The 21,318-nt window shown below is 41.7% G+C and overlaps 1 protein-coding gene across 2 annotated transcripts in view; it reads left to right on the top strand.

Moving 5' to 3' along the window:
• Positions 1-3,890, top strand: part of TMEM192 (transmembrane protein 192) — a 30,082-nt gene extending 26,192 nt beyond the window's left edge. For both annotated transcript variants that reach the window (XM_019977901.2, XM_019977900.2), the window contains 2 exons: positions 1,615-1,717; positions 2,034-3,890. In XM_019977901.2, coding sequence (XP_019833460.1) covers positions 1,615-1,717; positions 2,034-2,172 — 242 coding nt within the window. In that variant the 3' untranslated portion in view covers positions 2,173-3,890. The remainder of the gene's footprint in view (positions 1-1,614; positions 1,718-2,033) is intronic.
• Positions 3,891-21,318: the final 17,428 nt, after the last annotated feature.

The raw sequence follows: 21,318 nt of genomic DNA, 5'->3' as shown, positions 1-21,318 counted from the left end.
TGCAAACTAGTACAGCCACTATGGAGAACAGTGTGGAGATTCCTTAAAAAACTGGAAATAGAACTGCCTTATGATCCAGCAATCCTACTGCTGGGCATACACACTGAGGAAACCAGAAGGGAAAGAGACACGTATACCCCAATGTTCATCGCAGCACTGTTTATAATAGCCAGGACATGGAAGCAACCTAGATGTCCATCAGCAGATGAACGGATAAGAAAGCTGTGGTACATATACACAATGGAGTATTACTCAGCCATTAAAAAGAATACATTTGAATCAGTTCTAATGAGGTGGATGAAACTGGAGCCTATTATACAGAGTGAAGTAAGCCAGAAGGGAAAACATAAATACAGTATACTAATGCATATATATGGAATTTAGAAAGATGGTAACAATAACCCGGTGTACGAGACAGCAAAAGAGACACTGATGTATAGAACAGTCTTATGGACTCTGTGGGAGAGGGAGAGGGTGGGGAGATTTGGGAGAATGACATTGAAACATGTAAAATATCATGTAAGAAACGAGTTGCCAGTCCTGGTTCGATGCACGATACTGGATGCTTGGGCCTAGTGCACTGGGACGACCCAGAGGGATGGTATGGGGAGGGAGGAGGGAGGAGGGTTCAGGATGGGGAACACATGTATACCTGTGGCGGATTCATTTTGATATTTGGCAAAACTAATACAATTATGTAAAGTTTAAAAATAAAATGAAATTAAAAAATAAATAAATAAAAATTGTGCCAGGGCCTAACTCACTTCCTCTCCCACATGCTGAATACTCCACCCATTTTGAGCTGCAGAAATAATTCTCAAGGGCAGTCACTGCCTATCACAGAGACCTGCCTCAGCCTCTGTCTCCTTGTACCATCTCTGGTGGGAGTACTCATTCCAGCCATGTCCCAGGGTTGTTACACAGTTGGAGTAGGTGCCTGGACAGTGGCTGTTATCCAGACATGCAGGTGTGTAGGCAGATCTGAGGTTGGAGCAGCAGCCTTGTCTTTGCACCTGACCTCTGCCAGTGGCATTAGTCTTCTGGGGCTTCCAGAACTGGATGACTAAGACACACAAACTTAGTTATTCAGTTCTGGAGACTGGACATCTGAGATTAGTGGGGGCAAGGATGACTTTCCTGAGGCCTCTCCCTTGGGATGTAGGTGGCTGCCCTCCCACTGTGTTCTCATGTGGCCTTGGCTCTGTGTAAGTGCATCCCTGGTGTCTCTTCATGTATCAGATCAACAATGCCATTTGTTTTTACCTTGATTACTTCACCAAAGGTACTGTCTCCAAGGACAGTCATGTTGGGATTAGGACTTCAAGTTCATCAGTGGCCTCCAAGTCATCAAACTTTGGCTCCTCTATATAGGTGTCTGCACTTCCTGGCAGTGACCACTGATGGCTGTTTCCTGATTCTACTCCTGCCTGTCTGCATCAGCATTTCCATTCCCTTTTAGTCAATTTTTCCTATTTTTGTTTATTCACTTTATGAAGTACTTTTTTTTTTTACATTTTATTTGAAAAGAATAGGCAATTCCTAATGTAATTTGAATAAATGGAATTAGAAAATTTTTTGTGATTGGATAACCTGACAATGACTTTCTTATTTTAGTGAAAATTCAAAAATTTAATAAAGCCAAGCCACAGCCTGATGTACTTGAGGAAGAAAAAATCTATGCTTACTCCAACAATATTACCTCGGAGACTGGATTCAGGTATGTGCAGAGTGAAGGAGTAGAGAAAGAGAATTAAGTTTTTTCATCTAAAAATCTAGAGACCATTCTGATGCTTGGAGTTTAGGACTCTGCATGTGTTAGAATATGTTTACAACTGTGTTTGATTTGTTTCTTTCCTCTCAGCTGTGGTGAAACTACATCTAAAGAAAGAATCTCATTTGAGGATATTGCTTTGGCTTATGATGTCTAAGAAAAATAACAAATGTAATATGTTTTACTGAAAAGTAGTAGGGCTCCATTAGCAAAGAGACTGTTGGTGAACATGTGTAACCATGGCCACCTTGGTTCTATGCAGGCCTCTCTCGAGCCTGGAGGAACTTGTGGAGAAGCAGGGAGACATCATAGTGTACTTGAAGCGGCACAACGCACTCCTCAGTCAGCGGCTGCTGGCCTTCTCGTCCTCTGACCTCGGCTCACAGCCAAGTGGGATTTGACAGCAATTCCAGAGGAACCAGAGTCACTTAAGACTGATCAACTCCCTGACAAGGTGTCACAGGAGATTGCAGCTTTGCCAAGTAACATTCTACAGTTTCTGTTGGAAACCTGAATCTGATTCTCACCTGTGTGACTGTTTAATAAGTAGGACTCATGGATCATTTGAAAGGCACTTTGAAGAGCCTTGATAACTCATGGAAAATATATCTTTTGCACATTTTGAAATTATTTAACCACTTGGTTTATCCTAGGTCAAAGTGTAGTTTAAACATCTCTTTGGCCAACACTTCTTCCATACTCTTTGAAACCTGGTGATAATTTGTCTTTTTGTAAAGAAAGTCTGACATGACAACCTACTTAAAATGGGGTTTTGATCGAATGAGTTTTTCCCACTTTTATACAGGTGAGAGAAGTCATCATTTCTTATGGTTACTGGTTTTTTCCATGGAGCCTATGTATTTTATATGCTTCTGTGGTATTGGATATCCTTGGCCCTTATAGTTTTTATAAAGAATTTTCCACTAGGTTATTTACCTTCCAAACCTTACAGTTTTCCTTCCTCCAGAAGTAAGATTTGAAGTTTACTTGGACTGGTGTTAGGCCAAGCACTGCTGCGTGTGGCAGCAGCAGGGCCTGCGATTGGCAGCAGCTGAAATGGAGAAGACTTTAGGCTTTCTCTTTCTTTACTTTGACCCTTCTTCGAGAGATTGCTGTTTCAATATTGACCAATTGTCATTGAATCAATAAGTTCACTGATTTAAAAGGAGTCTTCTGTGGCTTTAAGTTTGTCTGAAAGAAAAAAAGAACTTTTTTTTAGTCTTGGATTATACTTAAAAATTATGATGGGAAAAAATGTATCAACTGTTTATATACAGATATTAAACATATCTAATTCTTCAGATAAAATGAAGCATTTTTATGTGTAAATGGCATTTTTTTTGCTCCATTTTTCCTACTTTGCCTTTTTCATTTGTCAGTTTGCTTTTGGCACCTTTCCATGCTGCCTCAGCAAACCTCTTGGTTGAATGGTTAACATGAGAGAGGAGATATTTGTCATTAGTATGCTGCTAAAAATCTTTTTTGTATTTAGCTGAATAATGAATATTTGATTTAAAAATCTTTGAGCTAATACATAACTGTTTGACAAGGAATGTCTTCGGTGGATCATACCATACTTATGAAACGGCAAATGTCTGTTTCCTTCAGATACAGCGCTTTCAGAGCACTCTCAGGATTTTCTGCTGAGGACAGGTGATTGATTGCTTGTCACCTGCAGTCAACCCCATTGAGTCCCCCAAAATGACAGCATTCACAAACTAAAGCCAAAATTGTATTTTTAAAGTTAAAATTGTATCCAGGTTTCCTGGTTTTCTCTTCTTCCCTTTTTCTCTTTTTCCCTTCCTTTTAGTATGTCTCAAAGCCATTGCGTTCTGTGGAAATTTGTCTCTGTGCCCTGGAGAGCTTTTGCCTTTAGCTGTTTTCCTTAAGGAAAGCACTGGTGGTAGGTGATTAATGCTCATTTATTTTTAAAATTCAATTTGTATCTGTCATCAGTTTCTAAGGTTATGAGATGAACTTTGGTTTACAGAGAAAAGTATAGTTTAAAAGTTAGAACTCAAGTTCTGATGGGATATCTGTATAATCACCAACATGCTTTTCTAAACAGAATGCCGAACATTTCAAACAATAAAAGAAATTTTAAAAAGAATGAACAAAACAGTTTAAATATTAATCATTCTATGCACCAGGGACACTGTGCTAGCACCACGGATACAAAAATTAGTGAGACAGTCCTAGTTTAAAACTTACACTCTAAGAAGAGGACTAGGATTTCCAGGTTCTGTGCTATGTGAGATGATGGCAGAAACCCCAAGATACCATAGGGGCTCCAAGTCAGAGGGTTCTCTGGCAGGGAGTGGGGAGGACAAAGCTTTAGGAATTCCAGGGAAATTCATGAGCAAACAAGAAGTACGACAGCTACTGATGACCATACGTGCTGTGTATAACTTGAGCCCAAAGTGTGAGGCAGGACTGGGAGGAGGAATAACCGAGATTCTGGCAATCCTGACCCTGTAGGCCAAGGGGCCTGCACTGGAATGGGTCCCACTGAAGAGTTCTAAGCAAGGAAGTGGCACTTGGTTTTAGTTTCAGGAGGATCAGACTGTCAGGGTGGAATGGGAAAATGGGTGGCAGAGTGCATGGTGCTGAATGAACAAAGGCAGGTGGAGTAACATTTTATCATGCGTGTGTATGTTTATATCTGTGATGTATTTCTATATTGTTAATTTGAAAATTGTATTTCAGATGACAGTAGCATCATGACTTACTGCATTTCTTTGAATATTAATGAGGCTGACTTTTTTTTTCATTCTTTGTCCTTTTACAAATCTTTTGTGATGTACATGTATAAGTCTTTTGCTTATTATTCTCCTAGGATATTCTTTTTCATAACAAATACGATCTTCCTTTCTATATCAGGATAGTCTTCAGTTTATATTTGTTGGGAATATTTTCTACTTTGTTTGGGGTACTTTTGCCATGTACTCTTCAACTACAGGCTGGATTCTGTCCCTGCAGCCTTGGTGGGACTGACACAAATAGACCCCTAAAGTATATTGGGTGAAAGCTAGGAGTATCTTGAGGGAATTTTAATATACTCAGACTTGGGAATTCCCTGGAGGTCCAATGATTAGGGCTCTGTGCTTTCACTACTGAGGGCCCAGGTTTAATCCCTGATCAGGGAATGAAGATCCCACAAGCTGCACAGCAAGGCCAAATATATATGTATACACACACACAGAGGCTTCTGCTGGAGGCCTTTGTCTTCATCCGGAGATTCAAACAGAGATCTTATATGAATTGAGTTAATTCTTTTTCCTTTATTCTCTAAGACAGGGTTCTCCATCCTTGGTGCTATGGACATTTTAAGTTGTATAATCTTTGTTTCAGGGACTGTTTTGTGCACATAGGATGTTTAGCAGTATGACTACTGGGATGCCTGTAGCAACCTCTAGTTGTGACAACCAAAAATGTCTCCATGTAACAGCAGGATGAGCACAGCCCTTAGCAGGCAGCCATTGCTGTGCCTTATTATTCCATACCCTGTTACAAGGCAACAGATCTCGCTCAGCTGTTGGTTGCTACCTCAGTAGGCCCTGCCCACAAGCAAGCATCAATGAGGGGCTGTTAGTTGCCCTGCCCAGCTACTGGTCAGCACCACAGTGGGCCCTGTCCACAAGGAACTGTCAATAAGGGACCTTAGGGAAGTGATTCAGCCAGGGTCAGTGGTGTGGTGGTCATAAGGTGGAGAGTGAGGTAAGAGGCAGATTCAGGCCTTTTCCTGGAGGCCCTCCAGCTTACTCAGCCTTGGGCCAACGGGTGAGCTGGCAGGCCCAGGGACCAGGCTGGACACTCTGTCCTGCAGGGCTCCAGAGCCCTCACTCAGCCCCTCCACGCCGAGGCCCAGGCCTTGAGGCAGCAGTGAACCCGTCTGTGACCTAATAGCAGTGTCTGTTTGTCTGGGTCACAGTCTGTGAGACCTGGTCTCACCTACTTGGGCAGCCTGAGGAGACTGAGGGCCAGTTGGGTTGGATGCCCGGCTCCCTCAGGGGTGACAGGTGGGCAGAGTGTGGGGAACCTGGCCCTGAGGAGCTGTAGCTGAGCTTTGCCTCCTCTTAGCCAGGACTGGGACCTGGAGGGTGAAAGTTGTACCTTGGGACTTTGCCCTTTCTTGTCAGGACAGAGTAACATTGTTCTGTTAATAATAAACGAATAACATTCATTTGGTAGAGATAAACAGGAAAATCGTTACCGAACCATGACCTGACCACAAAGATTCTGACACCAAGAAGTTTGCAACAACTCACCACAACATTCCCTCACCTTTTGTTTTTAAAGGGGCTTTCTAAAAGCTTTCAGTAATTTTGGGATTCTTAGGACATGAGCCACCAATTTCCCTGTATGAATGTGTGATAAACCTTTCTGTGTTCCAAACTCTAATGTTTTAGTATTGATGGGTCTTACTGTGTATTGGGCACACGGACTTGTGATTCTGTAATGTCTGTACACAGGCATTTCATTTCATTTCATACTTACATTCTGTGGGAGCTAATGCGCACCAGGATGTGTTGTAGGTGTTCGCAACAGGGGTCAGTCAGACAGAGATGGTTTCTGTTGTCATGGAACCTACATTCTGGGGTGGGGTTGGGAGGAGTAAGATAGAGGGAGGGTAAAAGTGAATGCATAGACAAACAAGCCAGTATCTGGTTTGAGGAATACAATTCTTTTTCTGTAAATCAGGCCTCATGGAGATTTTAATGTTAGTATGACTTATGGAAAGAATTTAGCTTCAGTATCCTATAATCATTCAGAAAACTGAATGGCAGAGAAAATGAACTTTATGTCTGCTTCATACTTTTTACAGAAGACACCAGTATTTAGTGGTCTTACAGCCTGATCTGAAATGCTCTTGTGAGCCTTGAATACAAAACTCCCATCTGGCAGCCTCTTGAATTCTTGAGGAAACAAACCTCAAATATACGACAACCACAAATCACAAAAATCTCAAGACATTTCCTAGGTTTCCTAAAGAAGACTATAGTAAACATGTCTCTAAATTGTCCCCTCCCATTCTTTCTGTTCTGACCCAGCTTTTTTACCCAGCTACTCTACTGGAACTTCTTATCAAGACAAAAGGTAGGATATCTCTTACCTGGGACTGAGTATACCTCCTCGGCCTGCCTGCTGTGGTCCTCTCAGTTCCCCACTCTCTCCTCACTTGATTTTCTTTACTCTGGCTTCCAGGACACTGCAACCTCCTAATTTTCCTTTTCACTGGTCTCCTGTCCTATCTCCTTTGCAGGCTACTTTTCTTGATGTTAGTGTCTCCTGGTCCTCTTTCGTCTCCATCAGTTCTTGTTCTTGCTGACTTCATGGCTATAGCAAAGTGTACAAGCTGGCCACTTCCAGATGTGTCCTCCCTGACCTCCAGATGCATATACCCAGCTGTTCCTCTAGATCCTGACTGCAATGCCTGAAAGGCATTTTGCAAAACTAAGCCTTCCAACACAGCCTTCTTTATCTCCACCAGGGTAGCTCCTCTTCCTCTCACATGCACACAGAATCTATCAGCAAACCTTGCTGGCTTTTCCTTTAAAATAGAGCCAGAATCCATCACCTTCACATGGATTGTTGAAATAGTCTCTTTACATAGTGTTTCAGCTTCTAACCAATGCTGTTCCCCCACCCCAAACATCAACGTTTAGTGTAAGAGCCAAAGAGGTCATGCTAAAGTACACATATACCATGCAACTCTGATGTTTCCCTGCTGCTTAGTTGCTTCATTCCTGTCTGACTTTTTGTGACCCTATTGACTGTAGCCTGCAAGGCTCCTCTGTCCAGGGGATTCTCCAGGCAAGAATACTAGAGTGGGTTGCCATGCCCTTCTCCAGGGGATCTTCCTGACCCACAGATCCAACCCAGGTATCCTGCATTGCAGGCCGATTCTTTACTGCTGAACCACCAGGGGAGTCCTAAATGTTCAATAAAAATCCAAGTCCCTGGCAGTGACATCCAGGGCTCTAGAAAATCAGCTCCCACCCACCTCAGCTTTTCCTTCACTTTCTCTGCTCTGGTCATGTTGTTTCTGGACTGTGAGACACATCCCCAACTAAGGACTTTGCACCCCAGTTCCCTCTGTCTGGAAAGATCAACTCCTATGGAACTTTACCTCCTTCAAGTCTGTGTTCACATGTCTCTTGTTTATTGAGGCCTCCCGCTCACACTCAGCCCATCTCCCTTATGTTGTAGGGGTTCCGAATATATGTCTCCTCGAAATTGTCAGTTTGGCATATTGGTTATTTTAAACTAAAGTTATTGAGAAACAACCACTTACAAAAAAGTAAACTCTTGGGACTGACCAGGTGGTCAGTTGAGTAGTTTATACTCTGCCTTCCACTACAGGGGGCATGGGTTTGAACCCTGGTTGGGGAACTAAGATCCCACATGCCACATGGCCCAGCAAAAAAAGAACCCCTGCAGAAAAGAACTCACAAGAGAACCCACCACTCATAAAAGAGTCACTTAAAAAAAAAAAGAAATAAGCTCTTATTCTCCTTTGTCCCTGTGAAAGCAGGAGATAAAACTGCCATGTGAAAGGTACCATTCCCTCAGCAGTGAAACAGTAGGATCCTGTATGGCCCTCCTGGATTCAAAAGACCCACTGTGTCCCCTGTTTCTTGTTTGTATAGAAAAAAAGGCTTTAGTCTCCTAGGCGTTCCCTGAGTTCCAAAGAGCAGGCACAAGAAGTTACTATTAGTGGAGAGAGGGAATACAGACACGAAAAGCAGTCAAGAAACAATCATCATCATCAGTGTTAGTCACTCAGTCGTGTCCGACTCTGTGACCCATGCATTGTAGCCCAACAGCTTCCTCTGTCCATGGGATTTCCCAGGCAGTACTGGAGAGGGTTGCCATTTCCTTCTCCAGAGGATCTTCCTGACCCAGGGATCAAACCAGGGTCTCCTGCATTGCAGGCAGATTATTGGCTGTTTGAGCCACCAGGGAAGCCCCAAGAAATAATAGTGCATAGATAAAAAGAGTCCTGGTTCCTCCCCAAGTGACATACATAGCAATCTGATGCATATCTTCGAGTTTTTGTTTCGGAACTAAGACCGCACCCACATGTAGAATGATAACTACAAGCTAAGGATGAGTATGTAGCCCAAGGCTGGTTGGAACCAGAAGGCTGATAATTAAGAGTCTTGAAACCACCTGGTTACCTGACTACTAAACAATCAGAAGAAAGCCATGTACCCTGCAACCCTCATCCCAATTGTTGCCTTTAAACACCCTTCCCTGAAAGCCATCTGGAGGTCTTTTGAGCATGAGCTGCCCATTCTTCTTACTTGGACCTGAAATAAATGCTATACTTTCTTTACTACAACCTGGTGTCATTAGATTGGCTTTGCAGCATGGTGGGCAAGCAAACCCAGGATTGATCTGGTAACACCAGGAGAGCAGAAGTCATATTTATCACCAGATGGAATTTAGACCCAAGAAGGCTCTAAATAAACAAACCTTGTTTAGGGGAAGAAAAAATAATTTTCCCTCTGCCCTATTAGGTTCTTTCCTGGGAACCCACTGTAATAAAAGATAGTAAACAGGAGACCAGAATAACCCAAACTTTATCAGCATGTATACCTTCTGTGTACATGGGAGATACTCAGGAATACTGAATAATATCCCAAAACAGCCCAAGAGTGACACAGAGTGAAAGTCACTCAGTCATGTCCGACTCTTTGCAACCCCATGGACTCCATGAAATTCTCCAGGCCAGAATACTGGCGTGGGTAGCCTCTCCCTTCTCCAGGGGATCTTCCCAATCCAGAGATCGAACCCAGGTCTCCGCATGCAGACAGATGCTTTACCAGCTGAGCCACAAGGGAAGCCCCAAGCCACCACCTTAAATACCTCTAGCAAAGGACCAAATAACATGTTGAAGGGTGAGGAAGCCAGTTATTGGAGGCTACAGGAAAGGCACAGTTAATGAGAGTATGATTGTTATGTAGATTTAGGTCTTTGCGTTCTCCATTGGTCAGATTATAAGATGTAGAACTATGTGCCTCATCCTGGCACAGAGACGGAGATACCCTTACAAATAGAGATTTTATTTATAAATGTAAATGTTTCTTTAAAAAGAGTAGCTAACTGCTTGGTCACTTCTTTACAAGTCATGTTTTTATGGGGCTCCCATGTGTACAAAATTAAATTTTTTTCTCCTGTTCATCTAATGGCTTTATAGCCATTATATTATTAAACCAGTCAAAGAAACAAAGAGGGAAGGAGAGAAGATTTTTCTTCCCCTACATCTTGTTTGTTTTTCTCCCATTGCACTTCCCACCTTCCATATTATGTAATTTACTTGCTTATTTTTCTCTCCCCTGACTGGAATGTAACATATTAATTTAACATGTAACAAAGATTTAAAAGTAAAAAAAAAAAAAAACAACCATTTTGCTACATTATTCACAAATGCACAAAGACATGTAAAATCATGGCAGTAATGGTTATAAGAGTTAAAAATTTCACAATACACTGAAATAGTTTCAGGAGATTAAGTATATATATACACATAATGTTATATATGTATATATATATACACACATATACATATATATATGTACACATATACACTGATATAGAAGATGTCTGGTGCCATATATAAAATTTAGAATATGTGGGGAAAATATTTACAATGTAAGAGTCAAATATGCTCATTTAACATTTTCATTTTGGAAAGAATGCAACAGAAAACAGACAAGGGTAGTAGAAAACATCAGATGTTCCCATTAACATTAGAATTAAGACAAAAATGTCCACACATTATCATTCTGGAGGTTCCAGCAAAATATTCAGATGAAAAAAAGTATATGGGTCTTTATAGATGGAAAAAATAATGAAAATTACCATTACTTCCAGATTATATGATTCAGTTCAGTTCAGTTGCTCAGTCGTGTCTGACTCTTTGCGACCGCATCAACTGCAGCATGCCAGTCTTTCCTGTCCATCACAAACTCCTGGATCTTGCTCAAATTCATGTCCATTGAGTCGGTGATGCCATCCAACCACCTCATCCTCCGTTGTCCCCTTTTCTTCTGCCTTCAATCTTTCGAAGTGTCACAGTCTTTTCCAATGAGTCAGTTCCTCACATCAGATGGCCAAAGTATTGGAGTTTCAGCTTCAGCATCAGTTCTTCCAATGAATATTCAGGACTGATTTCCTTTAGGATGGACTGGTTTTATCTCCTTGTAGTCCAAGGGACTCTCAAGAGCCTTCTCAAACACCACAGTTCAAAAGCATCAATTCTTTGGTGCTCAGTTTTATTTATGGTTCAATTCTCACATCCATGCATGACTACTGGAAAAACCATAGCTTTGACTAGATGGATCTTCATTAGCAAAGTAATGTCTCTGCTTCTTAATATGCTGTCTAGGTTGGTCATAGCTTTTCTTCCAAGGAGCAAGCATCTTTTGATTGTATGGCTGCAGTCACCATCTGCAGTGATTTTGGAGCCCCCCCAAATAAAGTCTCTCACTGTTTCCACTGTTTCCCCATCTATTTGCCATGAAATGATGGGACTGGACACCATGATCTTAGTTTTTTGAATGTTGAGTTTTAATTTTTTCACTCTCCTCTTTCATCTTCATCAAGAGGCTCTTTAGTTCCTCTTCACTTTCTACCATAAGGGTGGTGTCATCTGCATATCTAAGGTTGTTGATATTTCTCCCTGCAGTCTTGAATCTAGCTTGCACTTCATCCAGTCTGGCATTTTGCATGATGTACTCTGAATGTAAGTTAAATAAGCAAGATTGCCGGGGTCCAGCCCTGGCTGATCCAGGGAATTTGAAGCAGGGACGGCGTTGGTGAGGATCGGGATACAACAGCTTCAATTAGATATTAATTAGAGATGTAAAAAGTAATAGAATGAGGATAGCTCAGTAGGAAAATTCAGTGGAGAAAAGAGGCTGAGTAGCTTGGTTTATGCGGGAGACCAATAAAACTTCAAGACAAGAAGCTTGCACCACTTACGTAGGCCGCAGGCGTCCTTCCGGTCTTCCAAAGGAGAGGAGACACTGAGGCCTCCCCGGTCGGATCTTAGAAGCCCAGGCATAAGTAGTAAGCATGGTGGGTTCCACGCTCCAGATGGAGACTCAGCCAGAGTGACAGAGAGAGAGCAACATGGGGAGACCAGTCTTTTGAGAAACTGATCCCAATTCTTTATTTTCCATGATCTACTTTTATACGCTGAGATGTTATACAAAAGTCACGTGGGGTCAGCAGTCCTGACTTTTATCAAAGTCAGGTGCTTCATACAAATGTATACAGAGGTCTTAGGGGTGTTACATCATCTTCTGGCCAGGGGGCCTGCTGACAATTTATGACCCTCTCCTTGTGACAGCAGTCAGTCAACCAGGACACTTATTTCTCCAGGGGTGATTATTCTTAAAACAGATGCCACCTAAATAAAGTTACATTCCTATAGGGTGAGGGTGTAGTGGGTTTTAGTTAAGGAAAGAATTTACTTAGCCTAAGATCTAACATGATTAATATCAAAGGTTAATACTTATTTCTTCTATATATTCATTAATGTGTGTAAGGGCAGGGGATGTGGAGACTTAGCAACAAACATTGGCTCAACAAATGAAAAACCCTTCACCAATACAATTTCTAATCAGCCCATCATACTTATACTAATAGTTTTCTAACTTTTCTAAGGAACCTGTTTTTAGAAGGTTTAAAGCATCTTGTGCCTCTCATGGTTGGGAGGCTGTGAGCAATCACATGTGGCTGGACAAGCCTGTCAGGCAGGCTAGAGAACCTTCAGAGGAATTTGTAGGTTAAAACACTGTTGTCACGCCCAGGAGTTTTTATTAACTGGAGCTCTAGGTTAACTCCTTCTCCGAAAGAGGTGGTCGGGGACAGCCCCCCGTAAAGTCAGAGGTGTAGGTGGGAACACAAAGTAGTAAAGCAGGCAGGCTCTGGTTATGGGGGTAGATGCTCGAGGATTTCCAGGGGGACCCCTGAGGCTTGATCCCGCCTTTGCGTATGTCGAGCCTCCTTCCTCATGACCTTTGCCACGGGCCGAGTGCCTCACTCTGGCCCCCAACACAAGATGACAATATACAGTGCTGATGTACTCCTTTCCCAAATTGGAACCAGTCCATTGTTCCATGTCCAGTTCTAACTGTTGCTTCTTGACCAGCATATAGATTTCTCAGGAGGCAGGTTAGGTGGTCTTGTATTCCCATCTCTTTACGAATTTTCCACAGTTTGTTGTGATCCACACAGTCAAAGGCTTTGGCCTAGTCAATGAAGCAGAAGTAGATGGTTTTCTGGAACTCTCTTGCTTTTTCTATGATCCAGTGGATGTTGGCAATTTGATCTCTGGTTCCACTGTCTTTTCTTAATCCAGCTTGAACATCTGGAAGTTCTTGGTTCACGCACTGTTGAAACCTAACTTGGAGAATTTTGAGCATTACTTTGCTGGCGTTTTAGATGCGTGCAATTGTGCAGTAGTTTGAACATTCTTTGGCATTGCCTTTCTTTGGTTTTGGAGTGAAAACTGACCTTTTTTAGTTCTGTGGCCACTGCTGAGTTTTCCAAATTTGCTGGCATATTGAGTGCTTACTCCTTGGAAGGAAGTTATGACCAACCTAGATAGTATATTCAAAAGCAGAGACATTACTTTGCCAACAAAGGTTCATCTAATCAAGGCTATGGTTTTTCCTGTGGTCATGTATGGATGTGAGAGTTGGACTGTGAAGAAGGCTGAGTGCCGAAGAATTGATGCTTTTAACTGGGGTGTTGGAGAAGACTCTTGAGAGTCCCTTGGACTGCAAGGAGATCCAACCAGTCCATTCTGAAGGAGATCAGCCCTGGGATTTCTTTGGAAGGAATGATGCTAAAGCTGAAACTCCAGTACTTTGGCCACCTCATGTGAAGAGTTGACTCATTGGAAAAGACTCTGATGCTGGGAGGGATTGGGGGCAGGAGGAGAAGGGGACGACAGAGGATGAGATGGCTGGATGGCATCACTGACTCGATGGATGTGAGTCTCAGTGAACTCTGGGAGTTGGTGATGGACAGGGAGGCCTGGCGTGCTGCGATTCATGTGGTCGCAAAGAGTTGGACACGACTGAGCGACTGATCTGATCTTAGTGCAGCAGTTTAACATCATCTTTTAGGATTGAATAATAGGATTGAATACCAGGAAAACTCCAAAAATCCTACTAGAAAAACTGTTATTAAAAAATATAGATAAAAATAAATTAAGGAAGGACATTTTCACAGGACCATAATAGGTACTTGGTTCATGCATCTTGCCTAGTTCACACCCTCTCTTTGAATGGTTGTCTTTTTTTCCCCCATAATAATTTCTAATCAATATTCACTTTGATGAGACAGAAAAGAATTACCATGGCTGGACAACCACAAAAATAATTTTATGATGTTTTTGCCACCTGTGAGTATATAAATATGCTTTTGGAATTCCTGGAAAACAATAGAAATAGGAGCATGCAGTAAGATGGCTGGAAACTTAATACATAAAAATTCATTGCTTTATACAGATAAGTACCAGTTAGAACATATAATTCAAGAACAGGCCTCATCTGTAATAACAATGAAAAAAGATTAAATAATCCAAATCCTTTTGAAGAAAACTTAAGAACATTACTAAAAGTTACAAAAGAAGACTTGAAAAGGCATGGCATATCCTCAGAGTCTTGACACCATAAACGTGTCTACTTTTGTCCAGGCAATCTATGAGAGGACTAATGCTATAGAAAACTGGACTCATTATTATAATAACAGCAACAGTTAAATATTTTCCGTTAACAATCAGATCAAAGAAAGGGAATAGGAAATAAAGAAATAGCCCAAAGTGTGTATGGGAATTTAGTATATAAAGAAAAGTGAAAGTGAAGTCACTCAGTCGTGTCCGACTCTTTGCGACCCCATGGACTGTAGACTACTAGGCTCCTCTGTCCAAGGGATTTTCCAGGCAATAGTCCTGGAGTGGATTGCCATTTCCTTCTCCAGGGGATCTTCCCAACCCAGGGATCGAACCCGGGTCTCCCTAATTGTAGACAGACACTTTACTGTCTAAGCCACCAGGGAAGTCCTTTAGTATATAAAAGTGACACTTAAAATCACCACAGAAAAGTTAGCTCAATCACTAAATGATATTAAAACCACTGGGTAAGGCACCAAAGAAAAAGCTTAGGTTATTATCTCTATCTTAAAATTCATAGCTTCTAAATCCAGCTAATTCAAAGATTAATGTTTTAAAATGAAACTATTAAAATATTAGAAATAAACAATGGTTGTATTTTTACAATCATTTCAGAGAGGTGAAGTCTAAGACTTTTAGGATTGGCATAGAAGCCATAAGTGAAAAGCCTGATATATTTAACTGCATAGAAATTAAAATTTCCCCTTGGGAAAAAACTGTTGTAAAGCAATCATGACAAAAGATTTAGGACAAATAAGAAACTGGGTAAAAATTATCACAATTAAAGTCACAGGCTAAGAATTTGAGTTGTTATTAAGGAGTATATATTTGGCACAGAACATCTGACAGCTCACTGTGAACGAAGCTGGATTTGTGACCTCTGAAGACTTTGCCTTGGGACCAGGAGCCAGTCTTGATCACTCAAGAGCTTTTGTGTAGCAGAGTTTTATTAAAGTATAAAAAGGGACAGAGAAAGCTTCTGACACAGACATCAGAAGGGGGACAGAGGGTGCTTTTATACTTTTATATACTTTTCATATGCATTTTAATTAGTTATTACAATAAATCAAAAAACTGTCTGAAAGGTCTTACTAGACCCACTCCCACAATTTACATTTTAGAATGACAGGATTAGAACTAGCAATAGAAAGATCTTACCAGACCCACTCCCATAATATACATTTTAAGATAACAGGATTAGTTAGAAGGTTCTCAAGAAGGAAAAGCATATCATTAAGCAGGATACATTGTTGTTATATAATCCTTCAGTTCAGTTCAGTCGCTCAGTTGTGTCCATGTCCCACGCTTTGCAACCCCATGAATTGCAGCACGCCAGGCCTCCCTGTCTATCACCAACTCCCGGAGTCGACTCAAACTCATGTCCATCGAGCTGGTGATGCCATCTAGCCGTCTTATCCTCTGTCGTCCCCTTCTCCTCCTGCCCCCAATCCCTCCCAGCATCAGAGTCTTTTCCAATGAGTCAACTCTTCGCATGATGTGGCCAAAGTATAGGAGTTTCAGCTTTGGTATCAGTCCTTCCAATGAACACCCAGAACTGATCTCCTTTAGAATAGACTGGTTGGACCTCCTTGCAGTCCAAGGGACTCTCAAGAGTCTTCTCCAACACCCCAGTTCAAAAGCATTAATTCTTTGGCGTTCAGCTATCTTCACAGTCCAACTCTCACATCCATACATGACCACTGGAAAAACCATAGCCTTGACTAGACGGACCTTTGTTGGCAAAGTAATGTCTCTGATTTTGAATATGCTATCCAAGTTGGTCATAACCTTCCTTTCAAGGAGTAAGCGTCTTTTAATTTCATGGCTGCAGTCACCATCTGCAGTGATTTTGGAGCCCCAAAAAATAGTCTGACACTGTTTCCAGTGTTTCTCCATCTATTTCCCATGAAGTGATGGGCCCAGATGCCATGATCTTCGTTTTCTGAATGTTGAGCTTTAAGCCAACATTTTCACTCTCTTCTTTCACGTTCATCAAGAGGCTTTTTAGTTCCTCTTCACTTTCTGCCATAAGGGTGACGTTATCTGCATATCTGAGGTTATTGGTATTTCTCCTGGCAATCTTAATTCCAGCTTGTGCTTCTTCCAGTCCAGAGTTTCTCATGATGTACTCTGCATATAAGTTAATATAATATAATATAATATAATATAATATAATATAATATAATCCTTAGTGCAGAGTTTAAGCTGAGTTGTTTTGTTGTGTAATCATCAGCTCTGGGCTTAGAGAAAGAAAAAAAAATGTTTTATGTGACTAAGACTAAGGAATGTAGAAACAGTTTGTCCTTTTCTCCTCTTTGAGAGCCCCAGACCCCTCTTTCCTCCTTGGGGACCCCAGACTTCTTATCAACCTACCTAGAAATTGACCCTCTCACGTCTGAAACCCTTGAAATTTCCTATGTGACAAGACCAATGGGAACATCTTGTTATAATATTTGGTCTGTTGTCATCATTTCTTGAATAGATCCAAAGGTACTGAAGTGGAAGGATAACAACCCCTTTCAACTGCAGTTGAGCTGATGTTCCAAAGGTGACTCTTGGAAAGACCCTAAGGATTGGGTTTTGATGCTTCAGAAAGCAACCAAGTGATCAGAGGACTGGAACTTACAGTCCCTTCTTTACTAGCCTTCAGGGAGACAGAGAGGATTGTGGTTGACTCAGTCACCAGTCGGAGAAGGCAATGGCACCCCACTCCAGTACTCTTGCCTGGAAAATCCCATGGACAGAGGAGCCTAGTAGGCTCCAGTCCATGGGGTTGCTAAGAGTCGGACATGACTGAGCGACTTCACTTTCACTTTTCACTTTCATGCATTGGAGAAGGAAATGGCAACCCATTCCAGTGTTCTTGCCTGGAGAATCCCAGGGACGGGGACCCTGATGGGCTGCATAGAGTTGGACACGACCGAATTGACTTAGCAGCAGTAGCAGCAGCAGTCACCAGTGGCCAATGATTTACTCATTTGTGCCTCCATAAAACCTCAAAAGATGGGGCCCAGGTGTTTCTGGGGAGCACATGGAGGTTGGAGGGGGTGCTGTGCCCAGAAATGGGTAGAAGGGAGCTCTGTGCCCCTTTCCACGCATCATGCCTATGCATTCTTTCCATCTGTCTGTTCCCAAGTTATTCCTATTAGAGTAAACTGGAAATGTATTAATAGTAAATAAAGTGTTTTCCTGTGCTCTATGAACTGCTCTAGGAAATTAAAGGAAACTAAAGAGTGTGTTTTGGGAAGCACAAGTGTCAACCTAGACTTGTGATGGTTCCCCAAGTGTGTCGGAATGGGATTGGGGGCAGCAGCTTTGTGCGATTGAAACCCTAAACCTGTGGGAGCTGATGTTATATCTCCAGGTAAGTGGTTTCAGAATCACAAATTGTGGGATTCCCAGCTGACATCGCAGAATTGTTTGATGTGTAAGAGGAGAGAAGACATATGGGGTTGGGGCGGGGTGGATAATTTCCCTTACACAAACTAAGAGCATAATTCTCTAACAGAAAAAGAATGACTGCCACAGAAAGGTGAAAGGTTGTTGCTGAATGAAAAGACGCCAGAATTCTTGGCCTCTGGAGGAGAAGAATTCAATCCGGGGCCAGAGACGAGGCTTGATCGCTCAGAACTTTTGTGTAATAAAGTTATATTAAAATATAAAGGAGATAGAGAAAGCTTCTGACATAGGCATCAGAAGGGGGAGAAAGAGTACCCTTCTGCTAGTCTTCAGCTGAATGTTGTATAGTCACTAGCAGTCTGTTAATGAAAGAAAGGAATGTCTTAAAACTCAGGATGGCACCATCTATAAGATGCATTCTGGGAAAATCTTGGCAGCAGATGATTCATCCCGGGCCATAAAACAATTGACTTGAATCTTGTAGAAGGGCAGATTATCATACAATTAGTTTCGTTTACATATATTAGGGAAACAATATCTGAGTATAACATACTGGTTTGTCAAGTAGGTTCTGAGCCATTAGGCGGAACCGATTTGAAGACAGAGTTTGGGGTAAATGCATAGTACATTAACACAGCTTAAGACAAACATTTCCATAAGAAAAATGCATAGGTTAACTCAAGGTTTGAGAATAGTTAACTTCAGGTGAAACCAGGTGTCATTATGGCAACACAGTATTTTAAGAGAAACCTCCTTTTAAATTTGTAAAGAGAAGGAAAAAATATCTCTAGTTTGTTTCTTCCTGCCGCTTAAGAGAGATTAAAAATGTCTGACACTTGCAGCCTATTTCCTCCATTTGGAGACCCCTGGCCTTCCTGCCTATTATCCTCTTATTACCCCCTTTTCTTTTAAGAGAATATGTTGCCTAGGGAAAAGGGGCATCGTTCTCGTTCCATAACTGCTTCCGAGCTGACAAGGGGCATTGTCCCTAAATTGGTGAGGCAACATATTCTCCTAACCCTTATACGAGGATTTCTGATCCAGGGGCCCCAAATAGTAGTTGGAAGAAGCTGCAGCAGTAGCAGGGGTTTGAGTAACGATTTGTAACTTAAAAGTTTTTATGCAACTAGAAACAAATCCAGTTACACAGTTACAGATGCAGGGAGCAAACAGCAAAAACAAAACAATCAGAATTATTGTAATTAAGATAGTTTTCCACCATGGGGAACTATTTAACGTCTCCCAAAGTGAGGCAATTGAGGCTTCAGGAGTATCCATGACCCCAATCATTTTGTTCATGTGTTTAGTAAAATGAGTAACATTAGTGCTCATATCAGATATATATGTACAGCATTAGGTATGAATAATGGCACAAGTTCCTCCTTGCGCAGCTGTCAGAATATCTAAAGCCAATCTGTTTTGTAAAACCACCTTTTTAATTTATGCTTTTTCAGCATTAAGAGCTGAAATAGCTTTTTGAGACTCTTTGTAATACCTGTTGAGTAAAATTAGTTAAAGCATCTACTTGTAGCATAATATCTGTATTTCCCAAAGACAGAACAAACACTGCAGCCAAATAATCATACCAGTGAAATATAGAACTTGCCCACCAAGTTTTAAGGTGTGGTAAATTAGCAGGCTTTTCTGGAAGCTCTGAAAATATAAAGCTGTGAGTAAATGCTAGACCCAGGGTGCATCTCTCTATCCAACCAGGGGGAAGCCATGTCCATAGGTAAGAGCTACATATCTAATAAGTACTGTTTGGAGCAAGCCAGTGTGACTGAGATATCCAGTCCCAATTAGTTCCTGGCCAGAAAGGGAGGACCTGAACTGGGGTTGGAAAACACAGGAATGATTACGTTGCATATTTCCTAAGGCAAAAATCCCAATTGTTTTCAATCATGGTAATTAAGTTGTTGGCTAACTTTGGGGGATGTCCCCAGCATATAGGGGCACTAGATATTAGATGTCCTTTTGCGGGAGTTAGCCATATAACCTCATCCCATATTTGATAAACGTCAGGTAAAAAACCATTAGATCTAGACCTATTTGCCTTATGTAGAGCGAAATAGTCATTAAACCGAGACAATATACTGAGAGGGTAACAAGCAGGAAGGCCAGGGGTCTCCAAACAGAGGAAATAGCCTGCAAGTGTCAAGACATTTTTATCCCTCTTAAGCGGCAGGAGGAAACAAACTAGCGATAATTTTTCCTTCTCTATACAAATTTAAAAGGAGGTTTCTCTTAAAATACTGTGTTGCCATAATGACACCTGGTTTTGCCTGAAGTTAACTTCTCAAACTTAGAGATCAGATCAGATCAGATCAGATCAGTCGCTCAGTCGTGTCCGACTCTTTGCGACCACATGAATCGCAGCACGCCAGGCCTCCCTGTCCATCACCAACTCCTGGAGTTCACTCAGACTCACGTCCACTGAGTCAGTGATGCCATCCACCCTTCTCATCCTCTGTCGTCCCCTTCTCCTCCTGCCGCCAATCCCTTCCAGCATCAGAGTCTTTTCCAATGAGTCAACTCTTCTCATGAGGTGGCCAAAGTACTGGATTTTCAGCTTTAGCATCATTCCTTCCAAAGAAATCCCAGGGCCGGTCTCCTTCAGAATGGACTGGTTGGATCTCCTTGCAGTCCAAGGGACTCTCAAGAGTCTTCTCCAACACCACAGTTCAAAAGCATCAATTCTTTGGCGCTCAGCCTTCTTCACAGTCCAATTCTCACATCCATACATGACCACAGGAAAAACCATAGCCTTGACTAGATGGATCTTTGTTGGCAAAGTAATGTCTGTGCTTTTGAATATGCTATCTAGCTTGGTCATAACTTTCCTTCCAAGGAGTAAGCATCTTTTAATTTCATGGCTGCAGTCACCAGCTGCAGTGATTTTGGAGCCCAGAAATATAAAGTCTGACACTGTTTCCCCTGTTTCCCCATCTATTTCCCATGAAGTGGTGGGACCAGATGCCATGATCTTCGTTTTCTGAATGTTGAGCTTTAAGCCAACTTTTTCACTCTATACTTTCACTTTCATCAAGAGACTTTTGAGTTCCTCTTCACTTTCTGCCATAAGGGTGGTGTCATCTGCATATCTGAGGTTATTGATATTTCTCCCAGCAATCTTGATTCCAGCTTGTGTTTCTTCCAGTCCAGCATTTCTCATGATGTACTCTGCATAGAAGTTAAATAAACAGGGTGACAATATACAGCCTTGACGAACTCCTTTTCCTATTTGGAACCAGTCTGTTGTTCCATGTCCAGTTCTAACTGTTGCTTCCTCACCTGCATACAAATTTCTCAAGAGGCAAATCAGGTGGTCTGGTATTCCCATCTCTTTCAGAATTTTCCACTGTTTATTGTGATCCACACAGTCAAAGGCTTTGGCATAGTCAATAAAGCAGAAATAGATGTTTTTCTGGAACTCTTGCTTTTTCTATGATCCAGC

The sequence above is a fragment of the Bos indicus genome, chromosome 17 (assembly GCF_029378745.1).
Source record: "Bos indicus isolate NIAB-ARS_2022 breed Sahiwal x Tharparkar chromosome 17, NIAB-ARS_B.indTharparkar_mat_pri_1.0, whole genome shotgun sequence".
NCBI classification, from domain to species: Eukaryota; Metazoa; Chordata; class Mammalia; order Artiodactyla; family Bovidae; genus Bos; species Bos indicus.
This window is presented reverse-complemented; position numbering and strand designations above follow the sequence as displayed.